The sequence below is a fragment of the Phocoena phocoena genome, chromosome 12, assembly GCF_963924675.1.
Source record: "Phocoena phocoena chromosome 12, mPhoPho1.1, whole genome shotgun sequence".
Taxonomy (NCBI): domain Eukaryota; kingdom Metazoa; phylum Chordata; class Mammalia; order Artiodactyla; family Phocoenidae; genus Phocoena; species Phocoena phocoena.
The window spans coordinates 20,291,314-20,305,353 of NC_089230.1; the positions used below are offsets into that span (position 1 = coordinate 20,291,314).

Here is a 14,040-nt window from a genome sequence, read left to right on the forward strand (position 1 = left end):
CCGTGCCTGATGAAGTCTCATACTCAGGAAAATCAACCTCAAACAGCCCTTCACTTTCTCTTGTAGCTTTCTTTACTACTTAATGGTTTTAAATGTCTCTAGGTTGGGATAAAATAATTAAGTGTAGTGGTTTTCTTAAAATCCTAATGGTTGTTTGGCAGAATAAAAATAAAATGTTGCCCAATCAAGAGTTTTAATCTCATTTTTCTTAATTCTCATTCCTAGTGACCTTAAAAAAAAACCAAGAACAACGACAAAAAAACCCCACAGAACTACAATGTCAATGGTGCAAGTAAGATGGTTCTTAACATGGTAGGCTACCTTTAAAATATCTTATATACTGAATATTTTTAAAGTTTCAAGGAAAGCTACACTAAAAAAAAGTGTTTCTGTGAAAATACTACAATAAAAGTCCTTTTTATTTACTTTGACTCATAACACAATAATGTATTGGTGATAAACAATCCTTTTAAAAAATATCTGCACAGATGTTTGCTTTTGTTATACTTGTAGGCAAGTTGCAACTCTTATTTTTTTTAAAGTAGCTTTTAAGACACTATCTCCTTCGGCTTCGACACTGAAGGACACTCGAAGCAGTGTTGGAAAAGTGGGAATGATGTCCAGTTCTTTTATTATATAAAAAAAGAGAGTGTGCAAGACTACTGACACAGAAATATAAGTTTACAGGAAATACATCCTGTGGACCCAACTGATATTAAATCCCTTGACGACATTCCTAATGCTCCTCTCACCTGCTCCAACAAAATTTTGGTATTCATGTGTGCCCCATGTATTAGCTGGAAGAATACAGCTGGTGAAATAAAGATAAACCCCAACCTAATTGGGAAGTCTCTCTTGTTCTTTACAAAAAATAATTCTTCCTGAAAATTTCTGGAAATAGATAGTGGTGATGGTTGCACAACATTGTGAATATAACTGATGCCACAAAATTTTTGAGTCATTCACTGTGGCTCACCAAGGTCCTAATGTAAGACATTTTCGCAGGGGCCCTCAAGACTCAACTCATGGGGCAAGTTAGCACGTGGACTCTCAGCTTCCTAGCCCTACTAAAATCATGGCAGCTGACCCTCCTTTTTTTGTTGTTGTTTTTTTTGTAACTTGAAATCTTACCGTGAAAGATTATATGTACATTATCAGGCCTTACAGCTAGGTAGATGATTGACTGACTGATTGACTTTAAAGGGAGGAGGGTAGATAGAAAGCCTCTTGACCCTGACTGTCCAGCCTCACCTTCATTTCCTCCACAGCACTCCCAAGTTCTTCTGGTGACTTGTATTCAAAATCCCTCTCCAGGTAGTCTTCTTCTGCTTGGGTCATCCATTCCTGCATCTCTGCCAAGTCTTTTTTCAGGTTCACCACTTTTTCCTGACTTTCAGACAACCTATTTTTTTGAGTAGTAATCTAGGAAGGAAAAGCCATTCACTCGAATAAACAAATCCTGATACGTTAAATGTCAGCTTCTAGTTTCTAATATCAAAAGACACAGTAATAACTTTCCACAAAGAGTCTTAAGGTTTAAAATTCAGATGAAACTCTGTATACATTTTGTGCTGATGCTGTGGAATATAAGCAATAATGAAAACAATAATTATAACTGGGATTCGGTATCACATTTTGGACATTAATCTGGAAATACCTATTATAATTTTGAAAATGCATAACTGTTGACAGAGTAATACTCAACTGAAGGACTCTAACCTACATCCATAAAAGCATATATTTCAAGCAAATCTACTATAATCTTATTTATGGGAAAAAAAAAACCCTGAAGCAACCAAAATGTCCATTTTTTCCTTTTCAACAGGATTCCCCATTAAGACTGCACTTTTTAAAAGCAGAGAAGAGTAGATTGCTATCAAAGATGTTGATACAACACTGCTTTACAAAATTTTGGTTCTGATAATCTACTGTACTTGTATATTCCACACAGATACAAAAAAGTTACATTAGAAAATAGGTATTTGTCTGAATCTGGTTCAATAGCTTTTTAAACTATTTTAAGAAGCCTAAAAATATCTTTCAGAAAGATCCCTCTAACCACACACTGACTTCTGTGAGACAAGATATTATCCAGATTATCCACATGGAAGCCAGGGTGATCTTAAAAGATCTATCATGTATCAATTCCTTGCTCAAATCACTCTGCCTTCTATGTAAAATCATACTTGAAATAAAAGTCAAAATGTATGCTTCAAAGGCCATATACAGTCCATCTCTACCTGCCTTCTGACCTCGAATCTTCCCATTCTCCAACCTGCTAACTCCTTCCTTCATTCTATTCCAACTACAACAACTTTCTTGTTCTTTATTGAATATGTCAAGCTCATTCCCACCCAGGGGCCAAAGGTACAAGAGCACCCTCCCTTCATTAAAAAAAACATGACCCAATTCTGGCCCCAGCCTGCCACCCATGCTGTAGTTATTCTAGACCACAGTTTTTCAAACTGGATGGGCTATAACATCAGTTTACTCTGTCAAGAGAAGCCACTATCTACCTCTTGAAAACCACAGGCAGTGAAGTTTAAAAACTCACCTCTTTGCTACATTTCTCCAGTTGTGTTTGGTAGTCAGCTAGTTTTGTTTGCATCCAGGTTTTGATTCCAGCAACTGGAGAGCTTCGAAGGTTAGCTTCTATTTCTTTCATGTCTTTCAGAGATGATTCAATTGTTTCTATTTCATTAACAAATGCCTGAAAACATAACATAAGCCCTTGTTGGGTTCATGCCTATATAAGTAGATGCCATTATTACAGTCTGTCTGCCTGTATCCCTGCAAATATTTTAAGAACAGACTGCTTGGGAGTCAGGACTTTTAACTACTTAAGAAATATTGCCTTAAGAAATTCATTTCACCTGGATGTTTCATATAGCCATCTGCCAAATTAGATTGTAAATACTTGACTCTCAGCAGGGAATAGTACTTTTAATTAATTTAGAGAAGCCTAATAATTTCAACAAATATAAAATGCAAGAAGTATTACTGGCAAACTTCATTTGTAAAATATGTTTTTCTTAAAGCCTCAACATGTGGCACAATAAGAGCGATATACAACTGGTAATTATGACACTAAGATTGTCACCGTACATAAAACAGCAGCTACTGGGCTTCCCTGGTGGCGCAGTGGTTGAGAGTCCGCCTGCCGATGCAGGAGACATGGGTTTGTGCCCCGGTCTGGGAAGATCCCACACGCCGCGGAGCGGCTGGGCCCGTGAGCCATGGCCGCTGAGCCTGCGCGTCCGGAGCCTGTGCTCCGCAGCGGGAGAGGCCACAACAGTGAGAGGCCCACATACCACAAAAGAAAAAAAAAAAACAGCAGCTACTAATGAACTAAAATTGCTCTTATGTTCTACACCCAAAATTTAATCTGAAAAAGAACAGATACATGTATATGTATAACTGAATCGCTTTGATGTACACCTGAGACTAACACAATATTGTTAATCAACTATGCTCCGATATGAAATAAAAATTTTTTAAAATTCTATAACCATGGCCAAAAACAGAAATATGAAAAGTCAGTCATTTGTTGACTAGCTATAAAGTCAAAAAAAGGTTTATGATGAAAGATATTTTATCTAGGCTTACTGTCATGTCATATTCTTACAATTTTAATAAGAGCAGCGAATAATAAAGAAGAAGAAGAAAATGTTATTTAATACAGCAGGTTCCCTAGATCAGCAGAACTCACAGAGCACTCGTCAAGCTGTCTTTGTAGCCCTTCGGCATCTCCTTGGACAGCCTGCTCTTTCATTAAGAAGTCTTTCACACCATCCATCCACTTCTCAATGACTTTTGAATCAGCCTAAATCAAACACAATAACAAAGGGGGATATTCCTCAGCGGCATTCAACCTACTGCATCTCAAGATCTATTGCTACTGGGAAAAAGGCAACTTTTCAAAACTCTGATAGCATCATTTTCATTTATTTTATTTCTTTCTTTTTTAAACTTCCAACATTGAAAATAATTATTTTCTTCATTGTTGCCTAAAATCCTCATGAGATGATATCTTGGTGATCATTCTAAAAATTTCAAAACACTCTCCAGTGAACAAAGTTATTTTGCTCAACGTGAGCAATATCTATGCTTAAAAATTCAAATTAAAGGTAAAAAATGCTTTTCTGGGTATAATCAGCTTAACAATCTTTCATTTTCATATAATTTAGAACAATTCTCTCCTTAAGTTGGCTACTCAAAGCAGGAGTAAATAAATAGCACAGTGGAGGGAATACAATAGATTTTTCTTAGTTCTGTGGTTCGATGCCTTGTTATCTAAGAACCCAGTATGGTCCACCACCCAGCTCCATTCTTTCATTCAACATTTACTAAGCACCCACTGTAATCCAGTTACTGTGCGTGGTACTGGGGGGAATGAGAAAGGGAACATTTTGCAGAAAGAATGAGACTTCAGACAGGTAGTGACACTGGAACTGGACCTTGAAGAATGCAAATAATTAGGTCCAACTTGAGCTCCAAAACTAAAGTGATGGTCATTTCTTTCCAAGGTCCCCCATCCATCACTGGTTAGTCTGATTTGTTATTTTCCCTTGCATTGAGCTGAATTTGTTTCCTTGTACTTTCCTCAATTATTTGCTTCTCATTCCTCCCTAGGAATGGAAATAAATTAACTATCTTATTCAAAAATAACCTTCAGATTGGAAGGCAGCCACTATGTCTTCCCTTAGTCTTTTAGTGATTAAACACTCCCAATTCTTTCCATGATGCTCTAGTACATGATACCCAGATACTGCAATCAACACGCTCTGAAAATTACATCGACTTTTTAATGTACTTAAAATATGCCACCAAGAACCAAGTACTCTTATCTTAAAATGTTGCAATGAATGACGAAGATGGAACCTAACTGGTATTTCACACATCGATATTACATTCAGAAAATGCCATCTAAATTTTTTTCAGTTTTATTTTTCTTATTGTAGAGTTGGGTTTTGTTTCCTTCATTTTTAAAAATTTGTTTAGATATATATTATTCATAATATTATGGTTAGCTAAAACTCCAAAATTCACACAACTACCTCAAAAGTACATTTTCCCTATCCCATATTGTTTAACTGACTTCTGTAATAAATTCAGAACTTGATATTTATAAATATTAAATTTTGCCTTGTTATGTTAACGATACTAGTTAACACTACAATAAAAACCCAACAGAATGATTTGAATTTTTAGTCTCTCCACTTTCTTATCAGCTGTGCCTCCCAGCTTTCTCTTATCTAGAAATCTGACAGTGAGCTATCCTTTTTCTGTTGGGTTTTTTTGGGTTGGGTTTTGGGTTTTTTTCCAGATGAAAAATAAGGCCAATTACAGTGCCTATCTGAGCATTCCCCCATGAGGACACCATCTCATTCATTAACCAACAAACTTTCAGCTTCGTTTTCAAAACATGGGAATCAACATAATTCTAGCATCTAAGTAGCTTTCCACTTCCTTCTGATAAGGTTATAAGGGATTTTCTCAAATACTTTGCTGATATCAAGATTTACCCAAAATGATAGTTTGTCAGCATTATTTGAACTAAATGAGCACACATGAAATGTGAGACTATGAATCTGTATTATCTAATAGTAACCCTCCTCCAAAAAATAAATAAAAGCAAGCAGTACTTAGGAAATGAGTTCGGACAAGGCTTATGAGTGGTATCCATGCTGACTCCTGGTGACCACCACATTCTTTCCTAAGCACATATAAGATCTCTGGTTGATCATTCATTTACAGCTTTGCCAGGAACTGACATCAAGCTTACTTCAGGTCTTTAGCTTCTAGAAAATAATGTTCCCCCTTATTTAGGACATTCACCCATCTCCATTTTTTTCTAGTAATTTCCTCACAAGTTGCATAATCGGATCATGGGTAAAATCCCACGCTACTCAGGATGTAGACTTAGGCATCTGAAGGACTGCGTCGTTTTTCCATCTAACTCATAATTCAGGCTCTAATGCACCCTCAATAATGACCATTCTCCACTTTCTAATTTGCAGGGTCATTCTCTGATGAACATGGGAAGCAAAAAGTGCTTATATAGCTGGGCCTTTCTGTCTATACTCTTTTCATGTTATACCACCCTGTGCAAGCACTTCCTCGTTCCCCTTCTCCCAAGCAAGCTTTGAAAGCCCTTTCAGTCACACTGTGCACTTTCCCCAAGCTTCCTTTCCCTCTGCTCTTCAGCTTGTCTGTCACTATTCTCACACACCCACACTACTCTTATATATTTTCAACTGGTGACATATCTCTTCTTCTGGGTTTGCTCCAGCATTCTCAGATCTTATCCTAGAAGACTGCTTAGGAAGACATGATCAGGGCAGGGTGGAGTGGGGTGTGTAAAAGATAAAAGTGCAAAAACAGAGAAAGTACGAATGTATCTGTAGAGTTCATAAAGGGCCTTTTTAACTGTCCATTTAACTTGTTACCACATCTTGCACTGTTAATCTCCAGCCTGAACTTTTTAAGAATGCAAGGCAGCATTACTGCCGTGTAACTGGGCAATTCGTTAAATCTAGTTTGGAATAAGGAAAATTGATAGTCTCCTGGGCCAAGAATTTTTCAACTTTATATGGAAGCATTATATTCCAAGAAGGTTTTCACCACAATCAGCCTTGACTGAAGCAAGCAGCCTCAGTGATCCCCATCATTGGCATAGGAGAGGAAATTTTATGGCATCAACCCCCTTCCTCCCTCCTTCAGACACATACAGACCCTTGTGAGCACACACAATTCACACACACCAGCCCCTCCTCTTATAGTGAAACATGAGAACAAAGAAAGAAGGAAGCAACAGACACAGACAAGCCACATAGACCAACTGATCATCTCAATAGGAACAAAGGGAACAGAGGAATCTGAAAAGTGTTTTCACGACTAAAAATCCTGCAGGTAATCCTGGCCACACTGAGGTCTAAGACAGGCAGTGTGCTCCATGAAAAGAAAGACCAAGGTCTGAATACGTAGTCCAGCACCTTACCAGGCATGAGGGCTTGAGAAACTAATTTCTCAATTTCTCTTCAGGGAGCTTCCATAGCTCACCTATAAAATAGGAATAATAACAACTGCCTCGTCTGATTGTTTTGAAAAACAGAGATGGTACAGAGCAGGTATGCAGTAAATGGTAGCTAGTATTACTCAGATCTACAAAATCAAGTGCTTTACTACCAAGATTAACCCCATGAAAGAATTACCACTTCCAGTTCTGGTGTCTATTCCTAACAGACACTTCATAGGAATGAGTAGCCAGGGTGAGTACACATTTGCATAAGCGTCCGTTTAATGTGTTTAAATGCTGCCAACATTAATGCTTGTTCCATCACATAACTGTTCAAAAGTGGCTGTTTGAAAGAACTACTGCTTATGACAGTTCTGACTAGACTCGGCTAAATTCAGCTCAGCAGAAGGAAGCCAAGTACATGAGGAAAGGCCCAAACTCTAGAAATGCCTGATAACAGAAGCTTCACAAGGCATCCCTACCCTGTGGCTACAGAGTGCGGGAAAGGTTTTTAGATCGCTAAGATCACTACTAGCAGCCATTTGTGTGCAGGTAAATGCAGGAGATAAGACAGCTCTGCTCTGCCCTCTAGTATCTCCTCTTTCCCTAGAAGGAAAATATTATCTCAATCCACTTGCAGCAGATGTTTTCTGTGCTTTTTAAAAAAACAGAATCTGCTCATCTTTAGGTCAATTGTACAGCAAAGCGGTTACAAAGAAAGTGAAGTCGCTCACGTGAGGAGCGTTCCTCTGCCCATTTAAAACTCACTCAGCTGATGCACTTATGAGGTTCTAATGCACAATAGTGAGTATTTAATTTTTTCACCATCTACATCAACTTGCAGAATGAATACAGAAATAGAGACATATGGAGATATTTAAACTGGGTCATTTCTAACTTTCTATCTTCTCTGGGGAGACTTCAGTTCTTTTAGAGCAATACGAAAAAATTTAAAATACTAGTAAATTTCTAAAATAAATGTCTCTTATTATTTCACATGCAACAACAAACTGTAAGTACTAACCTAGGGTTAAGCATTTCTCATTCCTATTTATACTCATAAATTCTCAAAGAAATATAAAATGACTAATATGGTAGTTTTGAAAACCAAAGGATGGAACACTCTCATTTGGAGGGGTCAAAATGCTACATTGACCATCACTGCTCAAAAGCGCTGATTTGTAAGCACTTTGGATGAGCAACACCTGCTGCTGGGTCACAGAAAAGGAATGTGAGGTCATTAAAACAATTCCTTTAACCCCACACACCCCATCTCGTAGCCCCCAGCCCCTGAGCCAGGGATAGAGGAAATCTGAAGCCTGGTAACTCTGCACTCAATACAATAAGATTCCAAGGTACACAACTTCCTCCCAGGATTTTATTTACAGCTAAATTCTTGGCATTTTATTTTGCTCCTCCCCCATCTGTTGGAATGTCCACAGCTTTTTAAGCAGCCAATATCTAACCCAAGATATAGGCAAACGGATTAAAACAGTATTTTAAGGCAGTAGGGTTTTTGTTTGTTTTATAATGTTCATTAACCTCAAAACACTCTAAAAAGTGTTCCCTTGCTTAGTAAGGAAGGCCAACGGTGACTTTGCTACTACATTTATTTAGCAGAAACCACCAGAGTTCTTAAATTTAAGGTTCAGAAAGCACCAATATTCCCTTTATTAAAGTAAAATGCATTCAGAATGAGAAAAAAAACTCTTATGAGATCATTCTATCAGTTACATGTTACCTAGAAAGAATTAAATCAGCTATACTGCATATTTTTGTTAGAAAATATTTACCATTGGGTTTTTACCCTGAAATGTGTTCCAAAGTAATTTCTACACCTGGTTCTGCATGTCTCAGAGCTCCAGCATGTCCCCTTCCCCACTCTGCGTGAGAACACAGAGTGTTCAGTGTGTGTCTTTGCTCAGCAACCGAAGGAAGAGGTATGACTACATGGGTGTCCTGCCAAGGACAACTGGGCATTTAGATTTTATAGGTCCAACCTCATTAGACAGGACGCGTGTGTATGATGTCTGTAGGCACCTGCAAGGCAGAGCCTTTCACATCCGCTTACCTGCAGTACACCAGACAAGGTTCCTGTGCTCAAAGAGCTCATGCCCTGGGGGAGGACAGACAGGCAGGTCTCGCCATAATAAAAGCTGGCCTGAGACGGGGTTCTTGTGAAGGTGTAAACAACGTGTAGAAGAAAAGGGAATAATTAGCTGCAGGTGTGATGGTGAGTAAAACCAAAGACTGCTTGTAGAAGCAGCTTACACTTAAAGGATGAGCCGAGGAGGCTGTGAATTCCTAGCAAGTAAATGACATTTCCGGAGAAAGGCAAATTATCCAATGTATTCTTTGTGACCCACCACACTGTCTCCCCACCCGAAGCAGTGCACAGGAGAAGATGCAGACAGGGCTCCAGGGCAAGGAAAGGGCAGGAGCTATGAGACGTTCATGAGAGCACTTTGTACTATTATGGCAAAGACAACCAGATCCTTTCCAGAAATACAACTGGCATCAGTGTAGACAGTGAATGCAAGAGAGGAGAGGTTGCAAGCAGGAGTCAGATTTAAAGGGTAATGGGATTATCAGGGCAAGAGATGACACGAAAGTCTGCAAACAGAAGAAGGGGCTAAAGAGGCCATCCAAAGAGGAGGGAGCATTGGTAAATACCAATATAAGGGAGTTTTGTGCGGGCCTTGAGGACAGTTTCACAATTTCATGGTTATACCACCCTGCAGGGGACACTGAATACAGGAAAGGAAGTAATACGAAATACCCTTGCAGCCCCTGAATTCAAAAATATTATTGCTGGTGATAAACAGCGTCTTAGGATTTTATAATATTTAATCCCCATAATTCATAAGAAAGTAATGTCAGTAAAATCAACAGTGAAAATATTACCTTTTTTGTGTATTTTTAAATATTTTGCTTCCTGGAAGGAGTGGTAGGTCTTTCCATGAGAGTTTTTAAAAGCACCAATTAACATTTTAATTCTTAAGTACAGGAAGTGAGGTCATTAATTTGGCATGGAATAATAGATAAAAAAAGAAGAATTTAAGAACATATTTGAGCATGACACTGAGAATAACAATGCTGGCCCAACCTCTACCTGTACAAAAGAAATCAGCCATGTAGATAAAGGAAATGCAGGCACATAAGGAAAACACTATTTGTCAACAAATAACAGAAAACTAAAACTTGCACATAAACAGATAACAAGATAACCTGACAAATATTTTAGGATGGTAGGAAAAAGTAGCTGCATAGCTATGAAAATACTTTCAAAGTTTAAATGTGCTGTGTCAATGAAAAGCATTATTATTTTGAGTAGTGAGATTGATACTCCAATCCATACTCATGCATTTGTGTACCATCTATTTACATATCCCTCATGGAGTTCCAGTATCATCTGGTTCTGTCAGTGTGGAAAAAATGATTCGAATTAGTAATACTCAGGAACTTTTCTTCCTGACTTTGAGTATGTTAACCTCGGCAAGGATCACTGTTAATGTCAGCTGCCTCCAGGAAAGGAAATGGTATTGGGGAAGAAAGGGAACTCTAAATGCTCACTCTCAATACTTCTCGATTATTCAATGTCTTCAGTGAGCAGTATTTAAGTATTTCTTATATAATTTAAAATGTACTTTAAAAATAAACTTTGTTCCTAAGAAACATCATCATAAATTGGCACTGAATCAAAAACCTACTGTACTTCATGCCTTAAAGACAAGTAGAACTTGAATGCCTAAAAAAAAAGATACCAGGTCGTTGAAAAAGGAAAAACAATTTTAACCTGTAAATGAATATTTACTGCAATTATCTCTAGGGGAAAAAGTAAAAGTTTTTCTAAGTGAATTGTGAGTAATTAAGTAACAAGCAATTCCTTCAAAGCAAATAAAGGAGCAAAAATGTTCTTTAGAAATAACCATTTCAATAAAGAAGTTGAATTAGGGAATACTGACATCGTCAACAATCTTGTAGTTAGGAAACAAAAAATAAATTAAAAATTTGTAATTTACATTCCAAATCTGTTACTGTAATAAGAGCAATCAAAAAAAAAAACCTAAATATCCAGACACAGGTGCTTAAAGTGAGATATTTTTAATGGAAATAAATGTGGCATATGCTCCAACTGGCCACTTTAAGTGCCTGGATTTGCTACATTAGTAACAACCCAGTAAAGCCTAAATCTGGATTACTATCACCACAGGACTCTATTTTGTGTTCTGGAGGAATGTTTATTCTCTTTAATTTCCATAAAATATTGGCATGCATTTAGCTAACCCTAAAATAAATACACTTTTAAGAGTCAAAGGAGATTAACCATTAGATTAATCTTCACCTGTAAATTTCCCAAACAACATTTCAGATTTAAATATGAAAACAAAGCAATGATCTTTGAATTTGATCAAAAAAGAACTGTGAAAAACTCATGAAAAAAGAGTAAGTATAATCCAAAAAGTCACAGCTGCATGAGCTGTGTGGGAAATACTTAATCCAGCATTGCTCAACCTTGGCACTACTGACATTTGGGCTAGAAAATTCCTCCATTGTGGCGGTTTTCCTGTGCATTCGCTGTAACCTTGGCCTCTACCCACTAAGGTGCCAATAGCACCCTCCCTTCCCCACAGGTGTGACAACCAAAAATGTCTCCAAACATTAATAAATGTCCTTCTGGGAGGAAAATGACCCCTGGTTGAGAACCACTGACAATCCAATGCTTGGATCATAACCAAAAATTTTTAATTATGAATAAGGGTAATTTGGGTTTTTTAAGTTGGAAAGAATTACAATTGAAGACAGACAAGGGGAAGTGGATCCACTCGCAAAATTAAATGAGCCAAAAATACGGAACCACAAAAAAACACCCTCCTCTTCAAAATTAATGGTTTGTTCTAATGAGATCTCACTGTAAAACTGCAGCTTAAACTTAGAGAAAACCACTTCCTTCCACTACCACCACACACACACACACACACACACACACACACACACACACACACACACACAGCTCTTGCCATCTTTATTCTCCTGGTCATGAATTGGAATTGCCCATTGACTCCTGTGTCAAAGAGCTTCCCTCAAAGTTCAGTGATCACCACACTTGCTGGTCTTTCTGGATCTCTTCACACTGATCTGTACAGTCTACCAGCTTCTACCACATGTTCTCTGATTTTGATTTTTAAAACATAATTTTCATAAATTCTGTCTCATATATATTCATAAATTTAATCTCATATATATTCTCTTGGGATCTAAATCCAAATATATATATATATATATATATGTAAAATCTTCAAATCCAAATATATTATACATATACACACACATATATATATCCCCAAATCTAAATCTCCTATTACTAACCTCATTTTTATTCACTGAAAAATATTATTGAGTGCCTTCTCTGTGCCAGGCACTGTACGAGAAGTATACCCTGGGATACATCAGTGGAGGAAAAAAACCCACAAAAGACCAAGGTAAAAGGCACTGGGCGGGGGGCGGTAGGGAAGAGGGTGCGATTGGTTCATTCTTCATCCAGACCTTTTCTATTAGAAAACCAGGTGATTTGGAAACTTCACTACTTCACTTCTCCTTCTTCCTCACAGGTGAAATGTTAAAATTCTGACTATCCCATCTGACATGGACTTTGACCACTTTCTCCTACATCCTCACATTTATCCTTTCCTCTGGAACTCTCCATCCAGTTGACCTCTACCAAGAAGCCTTTTTGCAAGGCCAAAGGAGATCAATGTGTTCCCCAGCACATTAAAAGTATGTCTTTGGTTGGGATTTATACATGCCAGCTTAAGTATGAAATAAACTTAAGTTTATTTATAAATGGGGCCAGAAAGAATGCAAAATACTCAAATAATAGTTACTGATAGTTACTATTTTACTCTGTAATAAACTTAAACTCCTAAACACCTTTAGATTTACCTCAAAAGTTCTGAGTTTGGGGGTAATTTCTTCAAGCAAATGCAGATCTGTGGAAACCTTGACCTTTAGTCTGTTCCACTTTCCTTGAACATCATCAAATTCTTGCTTATACAGTTTTTCTACATCTGGAGAAACATTTTTCTCCAAAGCCTTTGTTTCTTCTGCAAGTTTATGCAGTATAGGTTTTTGATTCTCTAGGATTTCATCAACGGCCTGGAAAACAGTTTTCAAGATTAAAAATACACACAATAATTTGTCTGTGCAGATGTAATAATACTGGCTATAAACAGTCAAAGTCACTTTTTTAAAGGAATTTGATCAAAAAAGAATTGTGAAAAACTCATGAAAAAAGAATAAGTGTAATCAGAAAAGTCACAGCTACATGAGTTGTGTGTCATTTAGACACAAAGTGTCCTCTGCACTAAAAACCAGCGGGACAACAGGCCCAGTGAGGGCCCCGTGTGCTGGGCTCCATGGTGGATCTGTTGCATCTGATGAAATAGTGCAGAGGCACATATCTTAAATGACCAGGGAAGCATTTTCATTCAATACAGTAAAAGAACAACACAATCGATTGTCTTCATTTCATTAAAGATACTTTATATGGTTGAGAATTTTAAGCTAGTCACAACAGAAGGAGAAAAGATGCTTTTATTCTATTAAAAATATTTAATAACTATCTTTTAGCTGAGGTCCTACATTATAGTGATTAACCTTCAAACTACAAGAAATATAAGAAATTTTTGACTAATTTTGACCAAAACTGATATATTTTTTAAATAGCTGAAAAAATATTTCAAAATATGAGATATTAGAAATGAGCCTAAACTTCTTAGGTCTATAGGTCTTAGGTCCTATAATATATATTACCTTTTCTTCCTGCAGGGCCTTCTCCACCTTTGCAAGATCATTCCAGACATTCAAAGACGTCTGGGCCTTATTTTCAGAATCATTTAGCAGATCTGTCAGCGTTTTCAATGTTTCCAAATACGCACGTCCAGGTCGGCTCTTCAGTTCTGTTTATTGAAAAATACTTACTTTGAGAAAATAATGGCAGGAAACTAACATTGTTATACATA

The 14,040-nt window shown here is 37.3% G+C and overlaps 1 protein-coding gene across 1 annotated transcript in view; it reads right to left on the reverse strand.

The window, feature by feature from the left end:
- Window positions 1-14,040, reverse strand: part of UTRN (utrophin) — a 482,739-nt gene that overhangs the window by 309,426 nt on the left and 159,273 nt on the right. The window contains exons 21-25 of the mRNA XM_065888619.1: window positions 13,832-13,977; window positions 12,962-13,174; window positions 3,710-3,823; window positions 2,555-2,710; window positions 1,252-1,422 (exon numbers count right to left, since the gene is read on the reverse strand). Of these exons, the coding sequence (XP_065744691.1) occupies window positions 1,252-1,422; window positions 2,555-2,710; window positions 3,710-3,823; window positions 12,962-13,174; window positions 13,832-13,977 (800 nt within the window). The remainder of the gene's footprint in view (window positions 1-1,251; window positions 1,423-2,554; window positions 2,711-3,709; window positions 3,824-12,961; window positions 13,175-13,831; window positions 13,978-14,040) is intronic.